This window comes from Propithecus coquereli, unplaced genomic scaffold (assembly GCF_000956105.1).
Source record: "Propithecus coquereli isolate 6110/MARCELLA unplaced genomic scaffold, Pcoq_1.0 Scaffold663, whole genome shotgun sequence".
NCBI lineage: Eukaryota > Metazoa > Chordata > Mammalia > Primates > Indriidae > Propithecus > Propithecus coquereli.
The window spans coordinates 198,497-212,049 of record NW_012152652.1 but is presented as its reverse complement, the minus strand read 5'-3'; the positions used below and the strand labels follow the sequence as shown (position 1 = coordinate 212,049).

The window sequence follows — 13,553 nt, the reverse complement described above, 5'->3', positions numbered from 1 at the left end:
GAAGGAACAGTGCTACCACCTTTTTCTGTGCCCGGTGGGTGCTCAATAGTAAGGGACATGGACGATTACTTTGGTAACTAATCTCTGTCTCCTGCAGCTGATTAGTAAACTCAGCTGCTTGGGAGTTAAAGTAAAAGTCTGTAGAACTCAGTCCAGTTTAACACAGCTTTCACAAAGGCTGTTGTTGGTATTGAGGGTAGAAATTTGGAGAAAGCAGTCTCCAGGAAGATGCCAGAATGGAGAACATCCTTCAGTGACTCCCAGCCTCCTCACCCAGGCCACGGCAGATGAAGCCAGGCCCTCAAAACACTCCCAGCTGGATCCTGGCCAGTGGAATACAAGGACTGTGCGGGCAACACAGCGCATGGGGCAGAGAGTGGCCTGGAGAATTCTTTGGTGTTCTGAAACTTCCAAAGGACCAGTGAGTGAGCCAGCCCAGGATGGGAATAAAAACTTGGCAGATCCTTAAATGCTAAACATAGCTTCAAAGTTTGTGAGGGAAAAGGTGTTGATACATGTGCACCGTGCTTAATATAGAGAGAGAAGAAAATAGAGTTAATCCGTGGTGTGCCTGATGGCATATCCGATCTGAACCTCTGTACCTGTGAAGCTGAGGGGACAGAAAGCAGCTTTATGAGGCTGCATTTGCATCTGCTGTTGCCAAGAATCAAGGATACATCAGTTATCACATATGCCTGGGGAGAGGCCATTGGAGATCACGTTTAGGGTAAAGGCCCCTGGAAAATGCCTGGATCTGAGCTGCTGCCTGTGAACAGTCCGGATCTGGAAGAGGATGCCAGGCTCTAAAGACAAGGTCTTCTGGTAGCTGCTTTGATGACGAGGATCTGTGCTTTTGTTCCATGCTTATTTCTCTTGCTGGCTCCAAGTTCCCAAAGAATCCACATCTCTCATCCCTCAGTGGCTTTCAGAGTTGAAAAAGTTGCTGTCCTGGGTCACCAGTACTACCCTGTGGCCCCTCCTGAGTCCACATTCCTAGATTTAATCTTCTCAAGCCTGTTTGCTGAGAGGATCCTGACTTTTGGGGAGGAAAAGCCAATGTCCAGGGAGGGAGGAAGATTGGATGCCCCTCCCTGCCTCAGTGATGACCTTGGGTTTACTGGGCCTGCCCTGTTTCTTAGCCACTTTCTTCTTGATCTCTCAGCTGTGTTTGGGCCAGAGTCTTTCAACTCCCCCAGAAGACATGCTTTACCTTGTCTTGGGTCATCCACTGGTCCCATCACAAATGCCCTTTCTCCTAGCCAGGTGCTAGATGTAATTTTGACCCAGCCTCCTTGACCTTCAAAGTCAGGAAGACGAGGCACCCCTCACCCCTCAGTTGGACCTCTGTCCTCCCTGAATGGGCACACGATTGGCTGCATTAGGGAGCATCAAGTATAAGTGACAATTTGTGACTTGGGCATTTTGGTTTTTTTTTTTCCCTCCTTTTCTTTCCCTTCCATGAACGCACATACAATTCAATCAGTTGAATCTGAAGAAAGTAAAAAACAAATCAGGATTCACTGGATGGAGAGCAGGTGCTGTAATCAGATACTGCTCTCCCCTTGGCAGCTTGGAGCTGATAGGGATGTGTGCCTTTTAGGGATGTGGGCCTATAATAGCTTCTGAGGGGCCAGAGGACAGACCCAGAGGCCTGGAGCCTTGGAGCCAATGCTGTGGAATCCCCTTGAGGTCTGAGCAGACGGCTCCCAGCGCCACACCTGGGTCTGGTGAGTCAGGAGCCTCAGGCTCCGGACTCCGCCATCACTGTCAGCCAGGGTCTCCCCGGGCCGTGCAAGCCAACGCTGCATAGACGGTTCTTTTTCTTTCTTTACAAATGAGTAGATTTTGTTCTTTCCTCTACATGTAATTTTGCCTTAATCACAAACATGTTGGTTATAGGATTTATTTTGTTTTTGTATTGATACATAATAGTATGTATTTATGGGGTACCTGTGATATTTTGATATATACATACAGTGTCTAATAATTAAATTATGGTAATGAGGATATACAAACATGTATCATTTCTTTGTGTGGAGTCCCAGACATTTTGATTTTCTACCATTTTATAGATGTTTAAAGTGGCTTCTTAAAATAGCTATTGGTAAATAGCCTTTGGTATTTCTTAAAATAGCCTTTTTGGGAAAAAGAAGACATTTAGCTGGGATGTTACTTGATTACATTTTAAATATTTAGTGCGTAGTCATTAATTATAGCTTGTATGATTCATGGTTTTGTCATTTTACTAGTTAGGGTTTTTTTTCTCCAACTAAAAGCTTAAAAAGTGGAGGCTTTTTCAAGAGATCTGGTATGCATTATAGTGACCATAGTTAATAACAATGCATTGTATACTTGAAAATTGCTAAGAGATTTTATAAAAATATGTGCAGTAATACCTATGTCAATTAGCTTAAGTTAGCCGTTTTATGATGTATACATATTTCGAAGCAGGATGTTGTATACTATAATGTATATAATTTTTTGTCAATTAAAAAAAATTATTTGTTTATTTATTTTTTAGATTGGGTCTAACTCTGTCGCCCAGGCTTGAGTGGACTCCTGGGCTCAAGCGATCCTCCTGCCTCAGCCTCCCGAGTAGTTGGGACTATAGGCATGAGCCACCATGCCTAGCTAATTTTTTTATTTTTTTATAGAGACGGGGTCTTGCTGTTTTGTCCAGGCTGGTCTCGAACTCCTGGCCTCAAGTGATCCTCCTGCCTCGGCCTCCCAAAGCACTGGGATAACAGGCGTGAGCTACAACGCCCAGCCAAAAAAATAACATTTTGAAGAAAAAAAAGGAGTGGTGGCTTTGTTCTGCTGTGAAGTATTTCCTCCCCTGAATTCCATATCAAGATGGTAATTCCAATATACGTAAAACACACAGACATACATTAAAACGCACAGCTCAGAATGTGTGTGTTTTTAATCTCTTACGTCCAAATGCTAAGTAATACTGTTACATTGCTTTACAGTTTCTGGTTTAAAGTTTTTTAAAGAAATATAATGGCACCCATTGGGGGGTGTGTGCCTTACCTCTCATCTGGCTTATTGGAGCTGAGAAGGAGGCTGTCCAGGGCCACATGACACTTGTTCGCATTGTCCTTGAATGATAATCAGGAACTTTTCCCTGAATAGGGTAGGGTGAGCTCTCAGGCTCCTGGGGACTCACTTCCCAGGGGGGCTAGAATTCAGTGGAGCAGTGGGTGGACATGGAATGGGGCCAGTGGTCATCCTACCCTCTCCTCGACAAGATGCTCGTCCTGGTGTGGACAGAGGCAGAGCTGTGGCTTTGGGCCACCGAGTGCAGGACGGAGTCAGGGTAAACTGATGACTCCCCTGCTGTTGCCAGTGCAGTGACTTTGGCCCTGAGTTGGTCCCTCAGAAGGGTGGGGAGAGGATGGAGTTGTTCACATTTGCCCTGAGAAGGATGCCTTGTTCCCCACCAGTTTCCTCGGGATTCCTTCCGGAGCATATTCATCAGGATGAGCGGATGGATGAGCCCACCGAGCCTCCTGGAGCTGGCGGTGCAGAGCCTGGTCAGGGATGAGGCCTTGGCCATCGCTGCTCTGGAGGAGCTGCCCAAGGAGCTCTTCCCACCACTGTTCACGGTGGCCTTCTTCAGGAGACGCAGCGAGACCCTGAAGGCGATGGTGCAGGCCTGGCCCTTCGCCTGCCTCCCTCTGGGGGCACTGATGAAGGAAAAGCGGCCCACCCAAGAGATCTTCCAAGCTGCGCTGGACGGGCTGGATGGGCTTCTTGCCCAGGAGGTTCGCCCCAGGTGAGCGCGAGCCAGCAGCCCGGTAGGGCCCGAGGCGTCTGAGCGAGACACTGGGGTCAGGGAGCGTGCGGAGCCAAGGGTGGGCGGGAGGTTCTGCTGCCAGCGAGGAAGCCCACGGAGGCCTCGCGGCCATTGCTGAGATCAGTCTGGGAATGGGCTTCTGCATGTGGCGCAATGATTAAGATGCAGAGGTGACTGAAGGAATGTGTACGTACACTTGCTTCCTTCCCAGTGGTGCAGGAAGTGGGGACCAGGAAGGATCCCAGGATCCCATTTGGAAAGGGGGCAGCTGGCGTCTGGAGTTTGGAGTCAAAGTGCAGCTCAGACATCTGGTTCTTACCCAGATCCTGAGACACGTAACATGGATTTATTCTGAGTCGATCTTAAAGCATCTCAGCTGATGACCTGTTCCCCCCGCAGGAGGTGGAAACTGCAAGTACTGGATTTACGGAAGAACGCTCATCAGGACTTCTGGACCGTGTGGTCCGGAACCAGGCTCGGTGTGTGCTCGTGGCTGGAGCCAGCTGCGGCCCAGCCCGTGAGGAAGAAGCAAAAAGTGAATGCTTCAAGCACGGCGGCGGCGGAGCAGCCCTTGGCTCCCGTGGAGGTGTTCATAGATCTGTCCCTCAAGGCAGGCAACCAAGACGTATTGCTCACCTCCCTCATTGAGAAAGTGAAGCAGAGGAAAGGTTTGCTGCACCTGTGCTGTAAGAACCTGAAGATATTTGCGATGCCCATGCAGAATATTAAGATGATCCTGAGCATGGTGCAGCTGGAGTCCATCGAAGTTTTGGAAGTGAATTGCACCTGGAAATTGTCCACCCTGGGGAAGTTTTCTCCTCTGCTGGGCCAGATGAGTAATCTACAGCGACTCCTCCTCTCCCACATCAACATGTCCTCCACGTCCCCGGAGAAGGAAGAGCAGTGTGTCGCCCAGTTCACCTCTCAGTTCCATTGTCTGCTCCACCTTGAGAATCTCTACTTGGACTCTATCTCCTTCCTCAAAGGCCGCCTGGACCAGGTGCTCAGGTGAGGGACGGCGAGATGTCTCTGCGGGCCACAGCAAGCCCTTCTTCATTGCAGTAAATAGTAATGGGCAGCAGCAGTGAATGTGTCACTACAAGTCACGTTGTCTTGTTCACTTCTCTGTCCCCAAGCAAGGCATTACATAACTACTCAGATAAAGGTTGGAGGTATAGACTAGGATAGATGCTATTAACAGTGACTCCTTGCTAGGAAAAACCCTATAATGGGGCTGAGGGGTTGGGGCCTGGTGAGGGTGGCTTTGGGAATTCTTCCTCAGGAAGCGATGTCTAAAGGAAGATGACCAAAAATAACTAAGCGAGGAGCACTGGAAGAAGGGAAAGCCCATCACATGTGAGGTTTCAGGTTGTGAGCTCTGCACTCACTAGCTTCTCATTGGGAGCTTCTCCCTCCAAACCTGTCTCAAATTTCCTGTCTGTAAAGGTTTATTTTGAACTCCAGGTAAGGTAATAGGTGAGAAATGCAGGATTCCTGAGATGAAGGGAAGGAGAGGTGAGAAATCATAAAAAGTGATAGATGGGTTGCTGATGATACGGTGATCTAAGGCAGCTCCTGCAGGTGAGCAGCCGCTTCGGGATGTTGCCGACCTTGTCCTTGAATGTTTCCCATTCGTGTTTCTCATCGGCACAGAAATGGAGAGGACTGGGGCCCAAGCAGGGGCCAGAAGGAAGCACAATTTGAAAGCGTTGTCAGTAGTGTCCCTGAATACTAAAATCCACTCCCTGGTGCCTACCTTGGTGTGACATCAGGTCAGGCTCTCTGCATTCTTGCCTGCAACGCCTAAGAGGTGTATGTTGGACTCTGCTTGACAGATGAGCCAAGGAAGTATTTGCTGTTTCATTCACTTGACCCAGGTACACAGGAGATTAGCAGTGAAAAGGGCTCCACCTGAACTATCACGCGCTTCAGTGTAGCGTGGCATCGTGTGGGTTGACCATTCTCGGGAGGACTTTGGGTTTCGGTAAAACAGGCCTCTCTGCAGTCTGCCCACCCGCCTCCACCCTCCACCATTGCTCCCCAGCACTAACCGCTCTGTTTCTCCCCAGGTGCCTGAAGAACCCTTTGGAGACCCTCTCGATAACTAATTGCCAGCTTTCAGAATCCGACTTGACCTGTCTGTCCCAGAGTCCCAGCATCAGTCAGCTGAAGGACCTGGGTCTGAGTGGCGTCATCCTGACCGATATAAATCCTGAGCCCCTCCAAGTTCTGCTGGAGAGAACCTCTGCCACCCTCCAGGACCTGGACTTAGATGAGTGTGGGATCATGGACTCCCAGTTCGTCGTCATCCTGCCTGCCCTGGGCCGCTGCTCCCAGCTTACGACCTTCAGCTTCTGCGGGAACCCCATCTCCATGGCCGTCCTGGAGAGCCTCCTGCACCACACCATCGGGCTGAGCAAGCTCAGCCACGTGCTGTACCCCGCCCCGCTGGAGAGTTACGAGGACGTCCAAGGTACCCTCGACCTGGGCAGACTGGCCTACCTGCACGCCAAGCTGAAGCGGATGCTGCACGAGTCAGGGCGGCCTGGCATGGTCTGGTTCAGTGCCAACCCCTGTCCTCGCTGTGGGGACAGGACCTTCTATGACCCGGAGCCCATCCTGTGCCCCTGTTTCATGCCTGTCTAGCTGGGTGCACTTGCCAAAAGCTTTATTCTGGGCACTTAGACACTGAAGCCCAAGATATAAGTGCATCTTGAAGCAACACAGAAGCCAGAGTTTCAGATAACTGCTCAGTGTGAGCAGGAAAAAGAAAAGTGATATGGGGTGGGGGGTAGATGTTGAGTTGATGGGATCTTTGGGGAGATGCATCCTATAGAGTTAGAAAATGAATCTGCATTTCTAGAAGGGAATTCAGGCTTGGGAGGTACATGTGGGTGTTATCCCTGCATGGATGATTGTAAAGAAATTGTCAGAAATAAAGGGAACTTAAGTGTAAACCACCTGGTGTCCTCTTTGGTATTTTAACCTGCTTTTTCAGTGAAACCTCAGGAATCTCCAGTTACTGTTTAAGAAGGCACTGAGCATCCATGATGCTCACACAGTAAACTGGGTGAGGTTCTGTCCCCAGATCCCAGATCTCGTGGCACTGTGTGTCCTTCCCTCTATTTGGTTTTCTCCCTGGGGCTTCTGGGACCTTGCTTATTGGTTGTTCGGTGCATCAGAGCATTCAAGGTGCATCCTCTTGGCCTAGAACATACTAAATTGCCAAAATGAGCACTGCTGGAGGGAAGGGTTCTTTACGGGGCCCTCACTGCTAACCCTACTGAGACCGCTTGGACAGTCTTCCAGGTTCCTAGTGGATGCATAAGCCTCCATGGCTGGCCTTCGGCTGTGCCAGCATATGGCTTCACTGCACAAGTCAGGTCCCCAGCACTGGAAGGGGATGTCCACCCTGCAGATGAGCCAGGGCCTCTGGGCCTTCCTGGGCCTCACCAAGCCATGCATCCCATCACACCAGGCCCAGCCCTTTCTTGAATTTAACTAGTTGTGGCCAGTTACAGATATCTAAATTCCTTTTATCAAAATACTAAGGTCATATTTGTTCAGGGTTTATATCCCACATGAAAGATAAGGCATCCTTTTGTGGGCCTATGAGTGAGAAAATGACTTTCTCCTTAAAAGATTCCTCCTCTGTCCTTATCAGCTGCCTCTGCGCCAGTGTGATGCCCTAGATTTGAGGTGCAAGTAGTGAACAAACCCTTGGCAGTCCTAGGGAGCACTTACGGGGAAGAAGATGACTGTCGGACTTGGGAGTTGGGGGGGCCACTCTGCAGGACGATCTATCCAAAAGCAAGGGAGCGGTCATACTGTGGGGGTGGACCCTGTGGCCATCGGGCAGTTGGCTTGGCTGCCTGCCTGCTCCCATGCCAGTAGGCTACCTCACCTCCCTTGCTGCACAGCCTTCCAGAGAAGTCACCCAGGACGAAGGCCACACACCAAGGCCCAGGGGCAGGCTCCACCTGCATGTCGCCTGATTACGAGTATGCCCGGTCCTTACTGTTCTCCTTCCAAGGCCTCTCATTCGGTGCTAGCCACGCTGCTGCCCTTGCTGACCATCAGCAACTTGCTATCTTGCTGCACACAGCAGCTCCTTGTCATTACTCTTCTTCCTTCTGTTCCCTACTCCCAGCCTCCTACCCTCAGCCCCTTAAGAAACAGACATGGACCTATCAGCCTGTGGGGCACACTTTCCCATTTCCAAGAGAAGAGAAAATGCAGAAATCATGTATGCCAGAAAAATGGGGCCAGTAAAAGATCTCTCTTATTTTCCCAAGATACGCCCTGTCCCAGCATCACTTGACATAAACCAGAGATACAGGAATATTTCCCAGAATTGGAAGCCAGCATGTGTGTGGGGATTTGAGGAAGAGTGTAGAAAATGGACAGGTCCTCTGGGGAGGAAAAAAAAAAGGCAAAGCATTGTGTCACTTCACCTTTGGGTCCCTCAGCTGCAAAATAAGGATAATAACGTACCTCGTAATGTTGCAGCGAGGTTTCCTGGGCTCATCTCTGCAAAGCACACATCGGAGAGCCTGGAACTTGGATGGTCCAGCACACCATGCAAGTAAAGGGAGAAAAACAAACATAAATGTTGCTTTTAGAGCAGGTTGCCCTGAGTTGTCTGGACTTTATATGACCTGGAGGCCTCATTTGAGAGATGAATCTGAAAAACCTTATTCAGATTTCAGACTTTGGAATATAAATATTCAAAGAAGCATGGTGTTGATGCAATGAGTTTTTTAAAAGTTGGGTTTGGTTGCAGAGAGCCCTGTTCAGTGAGGATAGCCATGCAAAGGTGGGGGCAGATGTTGCCTACCGATGGCAGGGGGGTCACATATGTGAAGGCCTTGTTGACAGGGAGGCAGGGGCATGTCTCTAGGCAGTTAGGAAGTAAGGCAGGAGGGACTATGGCACCACAGTAGGTTGTTTGGTATTAACCGTCAGGCTGGAGTCACTGGATCTGTTTAGCAAACAAGCGGCTTAGATTTACGGCATCTGTGGAACATTGACATGAGAAGAAAATAGGACAGAGGCTGGGCACAGTGAATTAGGCCTGTAATCCTAGCACCCTGGGAGGCCGAGGCGGGAGGATTGCTTGAGCTCAGGAGTTCGAGACCAGCCTGAGCAAGAGTGAGACCTTGTCTCTACTAAAAATAGAAAAATTAGCCAGGTGTGGTGGCGCATGCCTGTAGTCCCAGCTACTGGGGAGGCTGAGGCAGGAGGATCCCTTGAGCCCAGGAGTTTGAGGTTGCTGTGAGCTAGGCTGAAGCCAGAGCACTCTACTTGGGGCAACAGAGTGAGACTCTGTCTCAAAAAAAGGGGGGGGGCAGGGTGTGGATAGTTTGAACAATAAGCATAATAACTGTAATAGACTAAAGTACATCAAATGTTTAAATCTGTAAGTTCAGAGAAGGAGGCAGTGGTTATTAAAAAAAATTTAAAAATAAAGCAAAGAAAGAATAGGACTGAGACAGAGTGAGGTCTAATGCATGCCAGGGAATTATCCAGAGGCAGAAATGAGACAGAAGACGGCCTGAGGCCTCGGCAGAAAGGAAAGGTCACATAGTCTTAGGAAAGGAAGCTGAGGAAACATCAACAATTCCCAAATGCCCGTAAAGATTGCTGACGTGGCCCAAAGTTCGGATCAGCATGAGGAAAGTAGATTAGTCCTGCTATGACTACTACTGCTAAGGGGGCCTGTCCAACTAGGTTCTGAGAGAAACAGCCTGGATTCCACATCTAACAGGAAGTCATTGTCAGAGACGCATTTTCATCATCTGTTCAATGTCATGTCTAACCAGCCATCTTGTGTCTTGGGCCCTGAAACTTATGAAGAGAAATCGGTCAAGCAAGAGGGTTCCCTGCGAGTGAGCTGAATTCGGATTCAGATTGATCCACCGCACCCGAGAGAGCTGAACATCAGCGTGGGGAGGAGTCAGCCCCGGGGTTCTTGCAGGAGGGTGTTGGTTCAGGCATCTAAGAGGGCTCCATAGCTAGAGAGAGACTATCTTAGTGAGAAAGAGGGAGAACAGAAGGAGTGATGACCCCAGTATTTAGAAAAGCAACATTTAACGTAAGATAAGGAGGCAGGACCTCGGCAGGCCGGAGAACAAAGCAGTTGCTGGCAGAGCATTTGTTGGAAGTTTTCTTCAGTGAATCTCCTTCCAATCCCCAGGAAAGTGGGACAGAGACGTGGGTCCTTGAGTCTGGGATGAAGGAAACTGCAGCCTGTGGAAATGCAGGTTGTCAGCGCTGGGAGAATCCTGAACCTGCCAGAGCTGGATTTCATGTGAGATGTGCCAGTGCCGGGTGGATCTTGTACCTGTCAGACCTCATGTGGCTCCTGCTCTCGTGGCCCTGCTGAGCAACTGCGTAGCTTTATTCTAGTCCACAGGCTCTTTATTCAGTGCTATATCACCCCTTGAAAGGAGGGATCTATATTTTCCTCATTTTACTTCTGGGTAAAGATCCATCGGCTCCATTTGCATTTGTCTTTTTTTCTTTTTTTTGAAACAGGGTCTTGCGTTGCCTCCCAGGCTGGAGTGCAGTGGCGCGATCATAGCTCACTGCAACCTCAAACTCCTGGGCTCAAGGGATCCTCCTGCCTCAGCCTCCTGAGTAGCTGGGACTACAGGCATGCGCCACCACATCTGGCTAATTTTTTTTTCTTTTTTCTTTTTTTTTTTTTGTGGACATTGGATGTTGCTATGTTACCTAGGCTGGTCTCGAACTCCTGGCTTCAAGTGATCCTCCCACTTTGGCCTCCCAAAGTGCTGGGATTACAGGCATGAGCCACCGCACCAGGCCATCCATTTGCTTCTTTATTTTTGCTAGGTCAGCTCTGCTGTTGTTTTAGTTGAGGGATAGAGAAGTGTTTCCACACAATCCCTTAAAAGAGCCAAAATGCATCAGGGCAGAGATGGAATCTGCTTTGCATGTCATTCCTATTGCTGTCGAATCTTCCTGCTCACTGAGCAAGGGGCCCAGGCTACACAGCTGGGTTAGTCTAGTGGTGGATAATAACTCATAGAAAGTTGAAAGACCAGTCAGGGGTAGGAAGGTGTGCTGATTTGTGAATTTATACAGTAACAAATACACAAGTTTATTAGCTGTTAGCCAGATAAACAAAGGTTTAACGTTTTGTATATGCTAGTTCTTGCGCTATTAATAGACTCTAGGGATACCTAGAGCAGGAGTCCCCAACTAGTGAGTTGTATAATTATTTCATTATATGTTACAACATAATAATAACAGAAATAAAGTGCACAATAAATGTAATGGGCTTGAATCATCCCAAACCCATCCCCCACCTCCCCGGTCCGTGGAAAAATTGTCTTCTGTAAAAACGGTCCTGGCGCCAAAAAGGTTGGGGACCACTGACCTAGAGCCTAAGATAATGTGGTTGCCTTCCTCCCAGCAGTCCTTGGAAAGACGTGGGGGCCTTGGGAATGGATCATAGTGAGGGAGGACCGTGGAGTGTGACTGCAATTCCCCAAAGACTGGCCCCCCAGTGTGAGGTTACCCTGTACACATTTTATTTCATTTCCTGGGACCTTCTTATGGCAACTTACGGAAATGTAATTCAGGCAGCAGGGTCCTGGGAATAGAGGAGAACCTGAGATTATAGCTCCCTGTCTTAGTCTGTTTGTGCTGCTATAACCAAATATCTGAGACTAGGTAATTTACAAAGAACAGAAATTTATTTCTCACAGTTCTGGTGGCCGGGAAGTTCAAGACGAAGGTGCCAACAGATTCATTGTTTGTTGAGGGCTGCCCTCTACTTCCAAGATGACGCCTTGTTGCCACGTCCTCACGTGGCAAAAGGGCAGAAAGGGAAAAAGGATGACCCTGAGGGAAGCCTCTTTCATAAGGACATTAATCCATCCCTGAGGGTGACCCCTCATGGCCTAATCACCTCCTAAAGGCCCCACCTCTTAATACTATCACATTGGGTCTTAGGTCCCAGCATGAATTTTGGAGGGACACATTCAGACCATAGCTCTCCACTCTTCCAGAACTTTTAATGTGGAATAACAGATACCATTTTGTTGTTGTTGTTGTTCAAGAGTCAAATCGTTTTATAAGATTTGTACACACTACCTCATCCCACCCCCTTTTTTTACCACTTGGAGGAAACCACTTCCAACTGTTAGATGTTTTGGATCTTTTCGTCCCTGTCCATAAGTAACAAGCTGATATTGCTACTTTTTCATTTTGTGGCTGCACCACCCTCTGGCTTCCCATTACAGAAGATGCAACTTTTTTACCACACTCTCCAACCCCACCGTGTACACCTGCTTTCTATTCCCATTCTCCCCATGGAGTTGATTCAAAATTTTAGTTACGCTTAATACATTCCATGTTTCCTTACTATGATCATGTAAATGCTATTCACAACTTAGTCACGAAGTTTTTTGTTTTGTTTTGTTTTGTTTTTGCTTAAGAATTATTATATATTTATTTATATAATAAATTTATGTTGTTCTAACAAATTTAGTATTTCACTGTTCTGGAGCCCAGAAGTCTGAAATCAAGGTGTTGGCTGGGCCATATTCTCTCTGAAGGCACTAAGGAAGGATCTGTTCGGGGAGCCTCTCTCCTACCTTCTGGTAGCCTCAGGCATTCCTTGGCTTGCAGGGGGCCATCCTTTCTCTATGTCTCTTCACATCATCTTCCCTCTGTGTATGTATGTCTCTGTGTCCCAATTTCCTTTTATTAAAAAAATTAAATAAAGACATCAGTTATATTGGACTAGGGCCATCCTAATGTCCTCATATTATCTCAGCACTGCAGATACCATTTTTTGAGCATACACGACGTATTGAATCCCAAGAGCAGACCTGTTGAGTACAAGCATACGGAGGATCAACCAGGTAATTTTGGCCATTTCGATCGAATACACCCCCTTACGATGGTTAATTTTAGGTGTCAACTCGACTGGATTAAGGAATCCGTAGAAACCTGGTAAAGAATTATTTTGGGGTGTGTCTGTGAGTGTGTTTCCAGAAGAGATCAGCGTGTGAGTCTGAGTGGACTAAATGGGGAAGATCCACCCTCAACATGGGCAGGCACTGTTCAATGGCTGGGACTGGAAATAACAAAAACAGAAGAAAGGTCAATGTGTCATGCTATCTTCTGGAGCTGGGATATACACTTCCTCTCCTGTCTTTGGACATCAGAACTCAGAGCACTCTGGTCTTTCAACTCCAGAATGTGCATCTGTGGCTCCCTGGGTTCTTAGGCCTTCGTCATTGAACTGAGAGTTACACCACCAGATTTCCTGGTTTTGAGGCCTTTGAACTTGGACTAAGCCATGCTGCCAGCATCCCAGGGTCTCCAGCTTGCAGATGGCTTGTCATGGGACTTCCCAGCCTCTCTAAACACTTGAGCCAATTTTCCTAACAATCCTCTCTCGTACATCTATACTGATATCTATTCTATCAGTTCTGTCTCTCTGGAGAACACTAATACTATTCTCCAGATGATCATTATATTAAGTACTCTCTTGGGTACCTGGCTGGACAATAATTCATTTATAGTTAGTTCTTTAGCTGCACTCAGCACTAGAAAATATATTTTTTTGGCCGGGTGTGGTGGCTCACGCTTGCAATCCTAGCACTCTGGAAGGTCAAGGTGGGAGGATTGCTTGAGCTCAGGAGTTCCAGACCAGCCTGAGCAAGAGCAAGACCCCATTTCTACTAAAAATAGAAAAAATTAACCAGACAACTAAAAA

At 48.0% G+C, this 13,553-nt stretch overlaps 1 protein-coding gene across 1 annotated transcript; it reads left to right on the top strand.

Moving 5' to 3' along the window:
- Positions 1-3,482: 3,482 nt before the first annotated feature.
- Positions 3,483-6,445, top strand: PRAME (preferentially expressed antigen in melanoma). The gene is made up of 3 exons (XM_012660384.1): positions 3,483-3,778; positions 4,199-4,807; positions 5,869-6,445. Exons 1-3 carry the CDS (start codon positions 3,483-3,485, stop codon positions 6,443-6,445), a joined length of 1,482 nt encoding a protein of 493 aa, XP_012515838.1.
- Positions 6,446-13,553: the final 7,108 nt, after the last annotated feature.